The 16,682-nt window shown below is 32.9% G+C and overlaps 3 protein-coding genes across 3 annotated transcripts in view; 1 reads left to right on the forward strand and 2 right to left on the reverse strand.

Annotated features, from left to right (window-relative positions):
- LOC125848515 (probable LRR receptor-like serine/threonine-protein kinase At1g07650) overlaps positions 1-9,691 on the forward strand; it is a 30,934-nt gene extending 21,243 nt beyond the window's left edge. The window contains exons 17-23 of the mRNA XM_049528399.1: positions 6,488-6,683; positions 6,909-7,043; positions 7,230-7,348; positions 7,771-7,981; positions 8,142-8,379; positions 8,906-9,056; positions 9,131-9,691. Of these exons, the coding sequence (XP_049384356.1) occupies positions 6,488-6,683; positions 6,909-7,043; positions 7,230-7,348; positions 7,771-7,981; positions 8,142-8,379; positions 8,906-9,056; positions 9,131-9,418 (1,338 nt within the window). The 3' untranslated portion in view covers positions 9,419-9,691. The remainder of the gene's footprint in view (positions 1-6,487; positions 6,684-6,908; positions 7,044-7,229; positions 7,349-7,770; positions 7,982-8,141; positions 8,380-8,905; positions 9,057-9,130) is intronic.
- A 163-nt stretch (positions 9,692-9,854) lies between these two features.
- Positions 9,855-11,902, reverse strand: LOC125847262 (probable LRR receptor-like serine/threonine-protein kinase At1g53430). Its single transcript, XM_049526920.1, has 6 exons — positions 11,764-11,902; positions 11,524-11,645; positions 11,079-11,289; positions 10,763-11,000; positions 10,498-10,648; positions 9,855-10,372 (listed from the first exon to the last, which is right to left on the reverse strand). The coding sequence occupies exons 1-6, from the start codon at positions 11,900-11,902 to the stop codon at positions 10,025-10,027; spliced, it is 1,209 nt and encodes a 402-aa protein (XP_049382877.1). The 3' UTR covers positions 9,855-10,024.
- On the reverse strand, positions 11,893-16,681 carry LOC125848519 (probable LRR receptor-like serine/threonine-protein kinase At1g53430). The gene is made up of 11 exons (XM_049528402.1): positions 16,545-16,681; positions 16,394-16,465; positions 16,199-16,276; positions 16,023-16,094; positions 15,273-15,338; positions 14,005-14,085; positions 13,531-13,599; positions 13,402-13,431; positions 13,260-13,309; positions 12,767-13,137; positions 11,893-12,159 (listed from the first exon to the last, which is right to left on the reverse strand). Exons 1-11 carry the CDS (start codon positions 16,643-16,645, stop codon positions 11,902-11,904), a joined length of 1,248 nt encoding a protein of 415 aa, XP_049384359.1. The 5' UTR covers positions 16,646-16,681; the 3' UTR covers positions 11,893-11,901.
- Between the last annotated feature and the right edge of the window lies 1 nt (position 16,682).

The following is a 16,682-nucleotide window of genomic DNA, read 5'->3' on the forward strand; positions in this document are numbered from 1 at the left end:
GCTATAGGTGTTAAGTTGGTAAAGTATTGTTTCTGGATTGAATATGGTTATTGTTTTGGGGCAGAGATCTAAGCTTCAACAGGCTTGAAGGACAGATCCCGGATCTGGAGCGCCTGAAGATCTTGTAAGTGACATATGATAGAATTTAAACCTAAGACGTGGATGCCAATGTGCTGAGTCTTCAAACACGTTTATTGCAAAGAAATTTTAGTATCTGACATTTCATAGGTTATTAGAGCTTGATTCATTTATTTTGAAGTTTTTTTATTCAAATTGATATCGGTTGAATTAAATCTTTTGCTTCACAAGGTACCTGACCAGCAATAGACTTACTGGACCGATTCAAGATTGGATAAAACAGAGAGATGCCAAATAGTAAGTTAATTACTTTTGATTAACATGGTTTTCCTTATTACCTACTCATGCCAATGAGAATGCTAAATTCTCTTTATCTCAAGATCACTTTAGATTCTATACACATATCGTATCCCTAAAAGAATTTCTTTTTGTGCAACACACTTAGCTTGTTGATTCTGTTATGTACCATTTGCAGTTATATAGATCTGTCTTACAACAACTTCAACGAGAACTCCGAGCCAACTACTTGTCGGGATACCGTGTATGATCCTTGAACCTTATGAATTATCAGAAACTCATTTTTTGTTACTGAGGCACCAGCTGTTGTTATCTCTAAGCTACATTTCCTTCTTCTTATCAGAAACTTGTTCAAAAGCTATAACTCAACAAAAAAGTCGTAAGTTATTTAACTTGTCTTATAGGACGCTTGATGCATAGTTTTTCTCTTCAGAGAATTATCAACTGGTTCATGCCTTCTGACCCTTCTTTCCAACTTGATGCAGAGACCTTGGGAAATGCTTGTCAAGTCATCCTTGTTCAAAGAGTAAGTTTATCTTTCTACAAGACTCATTCATTTTCTCTCTATCTAAGATTTTGTTTTCATAAATTTCACTTATATATATATATATATATACTAGATCTGGGAACGTGCATTGCACGTTTATCCCAAAATACTTCATATAAATTTTGTATTGCAAATGACATATATCTTTTTTTAAAAAGAATATATATTTGATTATTAAATTGACTAAAAGTGTATAAAGTAAAAATAACTAACTATTGCACAAATTCAATATTCAAATAAGGATACTAAAATACCACAGGCTAGGCTAATGTATACAAAGCAACAAATCATGGTAAATTCTCAATAATAATAACAACACAACATTAGAAAATTTGTACAATAACAACAAACAAGAAACATAAATATTAAACTAAACAAATAAAAGGAGACGAGAGAAGAGAGCATAGATATTTTCTTTCTTTTTTTGTAATTGGTTTAAGTGTGTACATTATTGTGTCAAATGTCACCATTTATATGATAGTATTGAGGAACACAATGAGTTGTCATGAATATGAGATTAATCCATTTGAGATTATGGTGAGAGATAGGAGTAAAACCATAATAAATATAATCAGGGAGTATATTTACATAATGAAGAATTAGTGGTAATAAAATTTATGTGTCCTAATATGATGATTTGCTATTTACTATGTAATATTTAATTAATTAAATAATTTATAACATTTAAATGTAATGTATGAGTAAAAATCTAAGGATAAAATATGTAAAAAAAATTAAAAAATATTAAATGTGTAATGGAAAATCATTACGATAATTATTAAGAAATTCACAGCAACTATCATTACGAAAAACCATCACTATTAGTACGTGAAAGATGTAAAGATTGTACTCCCTCCGTCCACAATTGTTTGTCAGGGTAAGGTCATGCACACCCCTCAAGGAAAATTTAATACAAGGTGTAATTTGACTAATATAACTCTACTATACCAAGAATACCAAAAGTCTACATAACTTTTCAATTGAACTACACTATCATTAAGGGCAGAATTGGAAAAAGTGACTAATTATTTCTTGATTGTTTAAATTGACAATTAATCTTGGACATCTATTTTTAGTATACCTGCCAAATAATTGTGGACGGAGGGAGTAGATTTTTTTCTTGTTTTCTTGCTAATAATAACTTACAATTTAATAATGAGTATTGAATTGTAAGTCTAGCTAGACATAGGAGTGCTAATTACCATAATACGAAGAGTCAAAATTCATGAATCCCAAAATAAATATTAAATAAAAAAACTATTTTAAATAATTTCAAGATAATAAATTAATAGTTAAGGGGTATTTTTGTAATTCAACTCTTCACTTAGATTCTTCCCACTTTTAGTATAACTAATTTCTGGACACGTGTCTCATGCTAATTAATATAGTTGTAATGTAATATTATTCATCTGTCATGTAACAAAATGAGATACATGCTTGGGAGTTATTCTATTTCTTCACAAAGATAGCAACTTTAGGTATGATACTAATAATGTTTTAAAAATAAATATCTATACTAAATTAGAAGTGAGAGGCCACAAAGCATCTAAAAATGACACTAAATGAAACCAATAAAGTTGGATTTAAAATCAGACTCATGAAATATATACATACTTATGAATTTGGTTCAGTAGCTATTCCCAAAGTGATATTTTTTGGAGCAAACTAAAAATATAAAGTGTGTGAAATAAATAAAATAAAAAAATATTATCTATGCATATTATTTCGTAAACACAAGCCATATTTAAGCAGTAAACAGAAACTGAACTTGTTCAAAGGGAAAAAAAATAGTATTACCTTATGCTGGGCAAAACTCAGCAAATAAGAGGGTGATAGTAATAGCTTTTTGTGTAGTCTAACAGAAGAGGAGTAAGAATAAAATGATAAAGAAATTTGACAGGGTGGTAACTTTATAAAGTGCAAAGAATATAAAAAGGGTATAGAGTATTTAACTAATTGAAGTTTAAAAGACAAAAGATATAAATGTTGTAATATGAAAAGTTTGATACATTAGTTAAATGATCAGGACAAAGTGGTTATTTTTAATATGATTAGGGATATTTTTGTAATTCAACTTTCAACTATGGAGCTTCCTACTTTTAGTATAACTAGTCTATGGGCACATGCGTTGCACGTGTGTCCCATGTTTAATGAGTAATAAAATGCAATAATTATAAATTAATCTTTAAAAATTTGATAAGAAAAATCAAATGAGTGACGTATTTTAATTAGTATTTATAATTAAATTTCTTTTAAGGAATCAACAATAAATTTGAAATGTTAGTAATAGTTAGCAAACGTCCAATAAAGTAAAAAATGACTAATTTGAGCTAAAATAAAAATGTAGACTTACTACAATTAGAAATTCATAGAAAATTAAAGTATAGAATTCTAATGGAGAGAAAGCGTAAAAAAAGAAGAAAAAAATACAGCATATACATCATTTTTAAAACTTTAATGAAAAGAAATACATAATCAGTATATTATTTTTCGAGTTGTCGATATCTTCTCCCATAATTAATGAAGATTCAAGAGTCCTCTTCATTGAGTCAAACTAAAACATAAATCAAATAGCACAATAATAATACACGTGTCTCTCTACTATAATTATAAAATAAAAAGGATAATCTTAGGAAGGTAGATGTTTCATGAAATGATGAATTTATATAGATAAAAATGGAGGAATATCAAAGATATCTTAAAGTTATAAATTAAATATTGAAGGTTATAAATATGAAAAATATGAGAGTTATGAATATTATTATTAAGAGTAGCAATTGAACAAGCAACTAGATATGAATTATGAAAGTGAGTATTTAAAGCAAATAAAGAAGATAAATAATTAATAAATAAAAAAGAAAAAAAGTGTAGTGCAAGTATTTGCGTGTAGAATCTTTGCTGGTGAAATAACCCACACTAAAAAGTTTCTTTTCTTAAATACCTTTGAAATAAAACTACTAACAACCAAGTTAATGAGCCTTCTGATTTTTTAATTGGGCATACAAAAGTTATAACTTTAAATAAGTGATGAGTTTTGACCTTTTAAATATAAAGTTGCAATTAAGGGACTGTACGTGAGTTTAATAGTGACTTTTAAAATTCTATGTATTGATTTGAGTTAAATGGGACAAAGAACGGCAAATGAGGAATATATATATATATCGAATAAATTAAAAGAGATAAATAAAAAATCATTACCAAGAAAAAATGTAACTAATTTAGTTATTAAAAGGGTAAAAATGTCTAACAATTTCTTTGTCTTTTAACTTTTGACTTAACACTTTTCATTTAATATTAATATAATAATAATATGATATGATTATAATTTAATATTTAATTAATTAGTTATTTTATAAAAAAAATTAATGTAGGGGTAAAATGATGATTCAACTTCCCATGTAAATTTTTATAGATCTGTTAAAATGATTTAACTTTAGGGGTAAAATAATAATTCAACTTCCCATGTAAATTTTTATAGATCTATTAAAATGATTAAACTTCTATTAAAACATGTATGATTTGAACTTTGGTTAGTAGTTCGTAAAGTATGAGTTACAAATGATTAATTTGAGCATAAAAAACTTACAACAATCAAAAGTTAATAGAAAACTAAATTAAATAAGTCTAATGGAGAGAAGACAGAAAAATAAACAAAGAAAACAAAATAAAAACATACATATCCTTCTCAAGACTTTAATCATGAAAATATAAATAGAAAAAAGAAATATTTAGAATTTGTACATAATTTTTCAAATTCTTGGCTACGCTGCTCCCATAACCAATCAAAATTCAAGAGACTTCTTCATCATGTCAAACTAAAATATGAGTCAAATAAATAATAGTGATAAGTGTTTCACTATTCTAATGAAAAGGACGCTTTTGGGTAAGGATGCAATGAAATAAACAAGATGAATTATATAGAGAAAAATAAAGGAATATCAAAAGATATCTTAAAATTTTAAATTAAATAATTTGAGGTTATAAATACGAAAAGCATGAGAGTTATGAATATTAAGAATATCAATTGAATAAATAATTAGATATGAGTTATGAAAGTAACTATTTAAAGCAAATTAAAAAAAATAAAAAAAATAAAAAGATTATTCACCAATAAAAGGAAGAAAAAACACTAAAAAAAAAAAAAAGAAAACGTGGGGTAGAGGGGAAGGATCTGTTATTATACGGAGAAGAGGAAAAGGTCACTCATAAAAGTTACTAATAAAGAATCTGGAGGATTAATGATATGTTGTTACATAAGATATTGGGATAAGGGTCTGAAAAATATCCAATTTTGGTCGGATTTGTTGTTGCGATACTAAACTTTCATGAGGACCTATTACCTCCCTAGACTATTTAATACAGTATTTTAAACATATATATTTGCCCACGTGAACATATAAAATAATGCAAAATTATAAATAGTAATGTGTTCACGTGTACACATATATACCTTTAAAATACACTATTAAATAGTTCAGGGGGTAAAAAGTATTGTATTAAATAGTCTAGGGAGGTAATAAGTCCTTATGAAAGTTTAGTATCGCAACAGCAAATCTGACCAAAGTTGGGTATTTTTCAGACTCTTATCCATAAGATATTTAAGCGGTAATTATTTATTATTTATAAGTAAATAAAGCAACTGCTAAAAAAATGAGGTAACTATTGGATAAATATATGAATTTGTAATGTTTTAAAATCTTCTCACTTTTATTATTTAATATAATAATATGATCCAGTTTTTATTTATTATTTAATTAATTAGATATTTTGTAATATTTTTTGTTTAGTATAGAGATAAAATGAGGCTAATATGAAAACGAAAAGAAGTAGAAGAGATATAATTGCATAATTAATTTATCATAGTGATTATTATCTATTTATCATTTAATTTTTTTGTACATCAAAATAAATTAATAATTTAGTTTTTAGAGTTTATAAGGGAATAATTTATTTCTTTATTGATGTCATTATTATTGTAGTAACTTAACTTTATAGGGATATTTTGGTATTTTAACTTTCAATTTTTTTAAGAGGGCACTTGAATTTCATTTCTTATTGTGTCTGTCATGTTACATAGAGGCAAAGTTAGATAATTTGTTTTTATTTTATGCAGATTGGTCTTCGGTGCACATAAATTGTGGTGGAGAGAGTGTGACAATAGGGGACATCACTTACGAATCAGATGAAGATTCCGCAGGTGCTGCAAAGTTTGTTTACAGGAAAGAGAGGTGGGGATCCAGCAACACCGGGGACTTCTGGGTTAGTCCCATAGAATTGAGCCAGTACAAGGCAACTAATGTATCTTCCATTAAGGGAGATAACAGTGAACTATACACGGCTGCTCGACTCTCAGCTTTATCTCTAACTTACTATGGACGTTGTTTAGCAAATGGAAACTACACTGTGACATTACACTTTGCAGAGATTGTTATAAGAGATAATCGATCTTTCCAGAGTCTCGGAAAACGGATGTTTGATATCTATGTGCAGGTCAATTAAATATTAATCTGAGTATTATTGAGTCAAGGTTTAGGTGCAGTTTGCTAACAATTTAACTGGATGCAGGGTGAGAGGGAGCTCAAAGATTTCGACATTACAACTGCTGCTGGAGGCGTTGATAAAGCTTTGACAAGAAAGTTCAATGCAGTTGTAGAAGATGGCATTCTAGAAGTGCGCTTTCAGTATGCTGGGAAAGGAACAACAGCTGTCCCCAGAAAAGGAAGCTATGGCCCTTTAATTTCTGCCATCTCTTTTGAAGCTAGTAACACTACTATTACCCTTTGGTTCACTTATTTCTCTTAGACACTTTATTCTATTATATTACCTTGGTGGCCTTTTACATGATGAAATTATAATAATGTTTCCACAAGTGAATTATTCGCAGAGAAAAGACTTCATCTTTTTCCTCAATCACTTTAAGATTATAAGTATAAAAACAAATGTACGTACATTTTACGCTCTTCCTCTTCCTTTTTCTATATCATAGATTCCAAGCCCTCTTCAAATCACAAAAAGATGGTTTACATCATTGCTGGAGCAGTGGCGTCCTCATTAGTTCTCCTTTTTACAATATTCTTTGTTGCTTGGAGGAGAAGCAGAAACAGGATATCAAAGGAAGAAGGTGATGCTACAGATGACCAGCCTATTTTGTGTCTTACCATAGTTGATTTCCTGAAAAGTTATTATCAAAATAAAATGATGGATTTTGAAAACAAGAACATTATGGAGATGCGCATTTCATACAAGTACATGATTATATGGAAGTGTACACATTTTAAATGTTTGTTTTTTTCCTGTATATGTACAGAATTAAGAGGACTGGATCTACTGACTGGTGTATTTACCATCAGACAAATCAAAGCTGCGACAAACAACTTTGATGCTGCAAATAAAATTGGGGAAGGTGGTTTTGGCTCCGTCTACAAGGTGCATCTCAATCTGATCACTCAAAAGCTTTCTGCTCTTTCTCTCTCCACATACCAATGCCTCATCCCAGGCAGTCATTTACATACACATGCAAGGAGAGGAAAATCCAAGATTTTAAAGAGTTGCCAAAAAAGGGAAGATATTCTTTTTGAAATTGACCAAAAAGGAAAGTAAGACAAACAAATTGAAACGGATGAAGTATAATTTTAAAGTTTTTTCACATATTACTACAGTAAAAATAAAAAAGATGGGTTCAATTGAAACCATCTACAAAACTGTAGGTCCTCCGTCCACTGCAAGGCACACTACAACCATTTACCTTGACCCTTTTTCGTTTAGCTGCAACATATAGAAGTGGATGTTATGCATGTATAGACAGCCATGACATGTTTATTTCTTCTTTGTTTTTAATTAATAAGCAGGGTACACTACTGGATGGTACAGTCATTGCTGTTAAGCAGCTTTCATCCAAATCAAAACAAGGGAACCGCGAGTTTGTGAATGAGATAGGTATGATCTCTAGTTTACACCACCCAAATCTTGTCAAACTATATGGATGTTGTGCTGAGGGAAATCAACTTCTATTGGTGTATGAGTACTTGGAGAACAATAGCCTCGCCCGTGCTTTATTTGGTAATTTACTATCCTTGCTCATTGTTTTCAGTTACAACTTACAAGTCAAACAGAAAACAAGCTTAATGAAATAAGAAGAAATATTGCTCGTTCGCAATTCATGAAAGAGTTCAAAATGAGAGAAGGTATGCATAGATTCTTAGTTCTCATTAAAATGCAGGTCCAGAAGAACATCATCTCCAAATAGACTGGCCAACAAGGCAAAAAATCTGCATTGGGATAGCAAAAGGCTTAGCTTTTCTACACGAGGAATCGTCATTAAAAATTGTTCATAGGGACATCAAAGCAACAAATGTACTTCTTGACAAGGAACTAAACCCAAAGATCTCTGACTTTGGTCTGGCCAAACTTGACGATGAGGATAAAACACATATCAGCACTAGAATTGCTGGAACCATGTGAGTTTTCTGACAAGTTCTTTTATTCATGTTTATGTTTTGTGTTCGTTGAGTAAGAAAGGCACAGTAGGGTTAATTCTACATTTCATAAATTTCTGCAACGGCACCAGAACGTTGCAGCATAAACTGATTGATGTACGTCCGTATGTTGTTTTCATCCATGCAGCATATATACATTTAAGATTGCTAGAACCCTTACATTCTCTCTTTCTTGCATTTTCGATATCTTATACAAGGTAACTTGCAATAGTTTACATATTCTTAACCAAAAAGGGTGGTGAAGTTACAAGGACTAGAACATAATCGCTTGGCTTCCCTCAAAGAAGGCTCATTTGGAAGCTTGATCATATTTCTGGTGTTGATTGCATTACTTCAATTTGAGTGATAGAAATGGTTTCTGGCCTCTGTATCCCCTTCAAATCTTAAAGTTTCTTCCAATGAACTTAATTTGTATCTCATCACAATCAGCCATTCTTCATATACTGAAACATCAAGCATGAATCTAAAGTTTTACTCTGTTCTGCAGAGGATATATGGCACCTGAATATGCACTATGGGGCTACTTAACCTACAAAGCAGATGTCTACAGCTTTGGAGTTGTTGCATTAGAGATTGTTGCTGGGAAGAACAATATGAAATATCGCCCCAATGAGAAATTTGTTTGCCTTCTAGATTGGGTAACAAATCATTGTCCCTGATATCAATTCCTATGTTCCAAACTTTTGAACTAGTATCTTTGCATTTTGTTCAGGCCCTTGTTCTAAAAAGGGAAGGAAAACTGATGGAACTAGTAGATGAAACATTGAGTTCAGATTTCAAGAAGGATGAGGCTCTAAGGATGATAAACGTAGCTCTGCTATGTACCAATACATCTCCAGCACTTAGACCAACCATGTCTGCAGTAGTCAGCATTCTTGAAGATCATCTTGACCTTCCTGAGTTTAGCTTGGAATCAAGATCCCATGATGATGATGAGGAACTCAAGTTTCAAGGGTTAAGAGACAAGTATGACGAGATGCGGAGCTTGAGCGAAAGTTAAGCACTTACTCATTCATCCAACACTATAAGAAGAGAGTGCTCTTCCACTACATCTGAATCGGGTTAAATAAATTCACAGTCAGATCAATATTGTGAAACAAAGAGTAACATATTATTTTAGGACTATATATGTGATGTGAGGTAAAAAGTTTCTTTGAACTGATAGAAAGTGTTCAAAATACGTGAATAGCCTATATAGATACTACTTTGGAGGAGACGCTATTCCAAGCAAATGGTAAACCTCTACTACTAATACTAATGTCTGGAAAACATCCATGGGTAAAGCAAGTGATAGTATGTTACTATATAGTCACTGAGAAAGAGTGAACAATAAGGCTACTAATAGGCCCAAAGCCTAACGTAATTAGGCAATGAATTCAGTGGTAAAGCATAAATCAATCATCTGGTACAATCTTGATGACCATCGACAATGTACACGGTTACTAAAATGAAAATCTTATACTGATATGTCAGACCAAAAGTTTCCTTATTCAAAACAAGAACAAAAGAAGTTCAAGCTCATGCTGAAGCATCATTGCCTCCTTGATTTTCATTGTCTAAGTACAGTAATCATCTGGGAAATATTCATAAATGGGAGATGTTGGATTCAAATTTCATTGGTAATATTGTTGCTGTTAGATAAGGGAGGAGTAGCTTCTGATGGCCCTGCTGTAGAATAGCTTTCAGATGGAGAAGGCTGAGAGAGTGCAGCCATGGCCTTTGTCAATGCAATCTCGTCTGTTGAACGCCGGACTGTTGAAGATGTGGTCTTGAATTTAGTTTTTCCTTCAATAACTTTCACTACCTCAGACATGGTTGGCCTGAGAGTTGGTGATGGATTAGTGCACATCATTGCTAATTCCAGAATGGAATTAGCTTCTGTCCAAGAATAATCTGTTCCAAGTTTTGGATCAACTAGATCCATCAAATTTCCCTGCTCTTGCAACACGTAGGCCTGCAATTGAACCAGCAGACATCGATCAAATTAGCAAACTCATTCAAGTAAAAAGACAATGGCAACTGTTTATTAGGCATGTGCAACAATGAATGAAATTGAAAACTTCTTGTTTGAGGCTTTACCGAATCAAGAAGGTAAACTGTCTGATCACTTGGCCTGCAACTAGCACTGTTTCTCCCGCTCACAATTTCAAGTGTAACAACCCCAAAGCTGTAAACGTCTGCTTTTGATGTTAAGTAGCCGCGCATTGCATATTCTGGTGCCATATATCCCCTATAAAAGAACTTCCAATGAGAGAACAAATACACTTATCCGAAAGAAAATATATGTGTAGCATAAGCTTTAAGGTAACAGGGTGGAGGAGGATTAGCAGGATTATCAAATTACGTTGTTCCAGCAATTCGTGTGATGACATGAGTATGTTCCCCTTCATTAAGCTTTGCGTATCCAAAATCAGTTATTTTTGCATTCAACTCCTTGTCCAAGAGTATGTTTGTGGGCTTAATGTCCCTGTGGATAATCTTCAATTTGGACTCTTCGTGCAAATAAGTTAATCCTTTGGCTATCCCAAGGATAATTTTGACCCTCGTCGACCAATTTAGTCTCGATCTAATTTCCTCTGGACCTGCAAAAGCAATTTCATACTATTTTATTAACTACTTCAGAATTTTTTGTCAAAACATATGAGCCTTGCTATCATTACCGAATAATGCATGGTCAAGAGAATTATTTTCCATGTATTCGTAAATGAGTAGGAGCTCGTTGTCTTCTGCACAGCATCCCATTAACTTCACAAGATTTGGATGCTGCAGAGCTGAAATCGTGCCAATTTCATTTACAAACTCACGTATTCCTTGCTTTGATTTTCCTGATAGCTGTTTAACTGCAATTGAAGTCCCATCAGGGAGCACGCCCTGTATTGATGAGAGACACCCCCCATTATTTAGAATTGGCACGAAAACGTGAACATGATAAGGGGCTCTTCATATGTTATATGTGCAGCAGTGACAGATAAAGTACATAACATCCCTTCAGGAAAAAAAGCACCAAGGCCTTAACTATATGCTTACATAAGCAGCAGCTCAATCCAGGGTCATGGGAATGATATGATGAATAAACAGAATGCTAAAAATCCAACAAAAACTAACCTTATAAACAGGTCCAAAACCTCCTTCACCCAATTTGTTCACAACATTGAAGTTCTGAGTGGCATCTTTTATTTGACGAAAGGTGTAAACTCCTCCAGGGAACAATTCAGTTGCTTTTAGTTCTTTTGATATGTGTTAGCATTTCACAAAAGAAGCAAACCGAATTTTATTTTAGTGAGTTATACAAATTTATATTGTAATAATAACCAAACCAAACTCCATATATAACTGCGGTCTAACCTTCCTTTGATGATCTTTTTCCACCAAGATAACCCAATTTCCTTAGTAAAAGCAAAAGTAGAGCAAGAAAAAACAGTGATGATACTGCTATCACAGCCTTAAGCGCAGGAGACAGTTTCGGATGTACACGAACTACCATCAAAGTATTGTTGTCTTAGAAGAGACACTGAAGAATATGAATGACAATACACCAGACATATAAAACATACCTTTGGTTACAGAAATAGCTGAAATTAGGGGACCATAGTTCTGCGAGTAGATGACCGAGCCATTACCAGACCAGTACAAGTGAATTTCAAGATGTGATTTTATAGAAGTATTATATTCCACAATTTTATCCCCATCAGCATTTGGTTCTTCTGCTTCTATATTGTAGTTCTTCCGTACATTCTTCCTCTGCAATGGCAGCTTTTCAAAGAAGAACTACAAAGATGATACCTTTACAATTCTATTTGATATAACAGAAGTCATTCTCCATGACAAATATTTTTCTGGAAAAAATGGTTTATGGTGTTTAGTTGTAGTGGAAAATATATACATGTTAAGGGTGTGTTTGATATGACGGGAGTCATTTTCCAGGAAAAATATTTACCGTTAGGAGTCAATTTCTGTTGTTTGGTTACCAGAAGGTAGAAAACATTTCCCATCAAAATGAGAAATATGACTTCCCTCACTTATGGACGGAAGTCAATTTTCTATAGAACTTTTAACTTGATATTACTGGCTCCAATAAGTTAGACATCCTAATTAATCTTTAGTACTTGAAATTTTCATCAAATCACTCTCCCATTTAATAATAATGTCTAAGTGTAACTTGAAGCAAGTAAAAATTAAGTTATAAGGAAAATGACTTCTGTCCACAAGTGAAGGAAGTCTTTTTCTATCTTTTGATGGAAAATGTTTGTTTTCCTTGATAACTAAGCCCTTTCATGGAAAACTTTTTTTAGAAAATTAATGACTTTCTTATGGAAAACTTTATATAGAAAATTAATGACTTGCGTACCTGGATGTCAATATCAAAAAGTCGTGTAGGTGTGATACGAAAGGCTTGTTTTTTACTTAAGCCTATCTCAGCAAAATATAGTTTGATAGTGTAATTTCCATTGGAGAAACAAAATCCATAGTACTTGAGAGAGATGGGGGCTACACGGGCTGTCTCAACCAGAACTGCTGCAGTATTGGAAAGATTACATGTATCCTCGATTATTAATCGCTTATCCAAACTCTTGGTAAGACCCATGCTACTATAACCCCAACCTCCTTTTTCATCGCGAGAAAACGTTGATGAACCATTGGGGTTCTGATCAGCAGAGTAGTTCTGATTGCCATTTACAGTAACTTCCTTCCCACCACAGTTGATAAACAATTCATCATCTGCGTACGTGAGAGAAAACTACCTACTTTTAATTGAGAAAAAAAGTAGAGTAACAAACAATATAATAAGCAGAAGCCGAGAAAACATTAGGAATACTACAGCTTGGTAAAAAATGACTTACATTTTAGATTATTATGGCAATAATCGTCACATTTATCTTTTGTGTGCGGCCTACATATATAAACATACGATCAGAATGCAACACTAGTCTTCTCTAGGAGGGAAAGAAAAGATACAAATAAGAAATGAATTTTAACACTCACGAATTACTTGAGCAGCCTGGAAAATAGTTCCTGAAATGGAAAGGCCATTTCGTAAGGCTAGCAGCCTAGCTAAAGAAAGATACTATTTAACATCTAAAGTAAACAAACAAATGTAATGATCAATTTTACACGTCCGGATCATCAGATGAAGCGTTGAACTCTGAGGTTGTAAGTTTAAACAAGTTTTCAGAAACATCCCTGCAAAACAATTTATGACAAAAATAAGCTCTCTCTTTCCAATGTTGCTTGAAAGACAAATGACAAAGATCACAAGCAATATGTAGCGGTGGACGGAATTATATCTACCACAAAATTTCTTTTACTTGAACAAGACGTACTACAAATTGAAACAAACGGGGGACCTTTGTGAAGAAAAAGTGTTAAAAGAAACATGTGTATGAGTCTCTCTGTGTGTTTTTTTGTTAAGTTATTCTCTTAGGGTTCGTTTGCTTGGTCATAAACTTCACACTGATATAATTTATGAGGGAATCTATGTATTAGGTTTATGATATTGAAGGAAGTTTCAAAAGCAATTTTTCTTCATTTGTTGACATTCAAAATTGGCATGGCACCAACACACTCTTTATGAATATTTCCACTTACACGTATCGATGTGGTCTTACGTTCTTCCTCTTAGTTAGCCATCCTGGCAATAATCCATTAAGCTTGTTCTCCCTGAGGAATCTGCAGCAATGTGACAATGTTAAAGGGGTAAAACTAGAAAATCGGTTATCCCCCCACCTGTTAGACCAAGCTTCGAATATTGAGAAAAATGGAAAACAGAAGCCAGTACAGACAACATAAAACAATAGAATGGGAGAACCTGATTTAGGCAGTTGGATCACTTAGACCAACGTCCACGAGCAGAGTGAAGAAAATTCAATGTATCAAGTGATGTACAATAGATAGTACAAAATTATGGTAAATACTCTAATTACCTGTTCTGCATATGTTACATAATATAAGACTGGCAAATACTGCACAAAAGCAGAATAAAAACTCTCTCCCAATGGTCTTCTTCTAACAGTCTAAGCGTGTTCTAATGCACCTGCTTCATGAAGCCGGACACCCGGCCATATCACTGAGTCAAGGACCTCCCCAACGGAGAATCGACTGCTGGTAGAGCCTATTGTTAGCCTATTTACAAAGGTTCTTACTCCACAGATCTCACTGGAAACCCTAGCTCAAGCAATCTCACTATAGGGAAAAAGTAGCTTCAAAAGCATAAGTTGATGAGAAGCAAGACACTGCTCAGGGGGGACAGGCGGACAGGACAGCAACAAAGGCCACGCTCGACAAGTGGAGCATGAGGTTGGGTATTCACAAGAACAGATAACCACTGTTCCACAACAAAAAAGTAAAGGCTCAACGACAAGGGTAGGGAAAGGAAAATACTACTGCTTCAATGCAAGTTAATTTCTCATATGATCACTCAACTAACAACTTTTATCTCGTCACTCAACTAACAACTTTTATCTCAGAAAGTCACTCAACTTAGATTTGTAACAGAGAATTCACTAAATTGTTGCCATTTCACCTGTATAGTCACTCAACCAATTCAAATGATATTTCCGGTAGATATTGATGACATGGAGCACAGTTTGTTGCATGTCATGTATCATCACATTTATGGTTGGAGACTGTGAGGTGGTTTGGTCTAATGTGACTATATATGTTGAGGACAGTAGAGGATGCCTTATTCAGTTGGGCCTTTAGAAGAAGAAAGACAAGACACAGAATTTATATTGAACAGAACAGAGAGACAACTTTCTATGTGCAGCATATATAGTAAGTAACATCATATATAGCAAGTAAATCACATACACACTCGAAAACACAACACTCATGCAAAGAAGAGATAGAGAACGCACATAGATGTTAAAGATGTGCTAATGAAATTTGGCAGTTGTCCAGATAACTCGTTGAAGCTCAAGTCCCTATAATCAGAGAAAAGAGAAATCATCCAATCATGTCTTTATCTACAGGCTACATAAAAAATTATTTCCTCAAGAAAGTGTTTTTCAGTGTTATGTTACTGTAAATTTCTATAAAAAAAAATAAAAATCCAAGGAAATGTTTTCTATGAACAAGTATTGGAGGGATTTCCTATTCCACATTACTCAGACAATAAGTGGTATCTACACGATAAGAGCTTTCTAACTAAGGCTGATAAAATTTAACAAAACCTTAGCCTATAAATGTACCTATATACAATATCAGCTAGAAACAGTGTTCTGTATTAATGACCAAAACAGGGTAAATGACTAGTAGGAGTAGTATTCTTTTCACTTGTTTCAATTCACACTTCTCTGTTGTTCATTATATGTCATATCCTATACATTATATAATTAGCATATCCTCCGTGGAAAATGTTTTCAACACCTTACCAAATGTTTTTTCTACGCCTTATAAGGTATAAATATTTGTTCTAACAACTTGAGATGGACATAAAAGGGTAAAAAAGTGTGGACTAAAATAAGGTAGTTTTTCACTAAATGATCAAGATGCAACTTCTATATTACAACATACTACGGTTGCCACACAGTAAAAGAGAAACACAGACACCAAAGATAAGGGGAAATGAAATTCGTTAGAAGAAAATTGACAGAATATCATCTTACAGATTCTGTAATTCTTTAAGCTCCCAAATATATCCCGGAATGGGACCACGAAGTGAACATTTCCTCAATGTCCTGGAATCAACAAACATCATGAGTAGTATATTTGCATGTCAATATCACATGACACTGAGAAACAATCGTTTAATTCAAAAGGAGTTAAAGGATATCAAGCCTACAAGTCTTGCAACGAAGTCATATGCGATAGATCGGGAAAATCATATGCACTTCCTCTTGTGACTACATTGCTGAGTTTTCTAGGTATATATAAGATTATAAAGATGGGAGAAAATATCAGCCAAAAATTTCAAAATGCTATAATGTTTTCACATATTAGCTACTGCAAATAACGATCTTCAAAACAAAAATCTTACAGGTAAACGAGATTTTCCAATGATGAGATTTCCTTTGGCCAGGGGCCTTCAAAATTATTTCCTAACAGATCCCTACCAAGAAAAGAAGTTAAATTGATAACTAAATTAAACTATCCTTATTATAATATTGCTTTCACATAATTGGGCTTACAACGTGTTGAGTTCCGTCCAATTGGCTATAAATGATGGAATTTTCCCAGATAAGCTATTCCCTTGAGCCACACTACAACATAAAATAAGAACAAAAAACATAAAGAGAGGGTGGTTGCAATTGACAAGTTGATTAAAT

This window comes from Solanum stenotomum, chromosome 12 (assembly GCF_019186545.1).
Source record: "Solanum stenotomum isolate F172 chromosome 12, ASM1918654v1, whole genome shotgun sequence".
In the NCBI taxonomy this organism is placed as follows: Eukaryota; Viridiplantae; Streptophyta; class Magnoliopsida; order Solanales; family Solanaceae; genus Solanum; species Solanum stenotomum.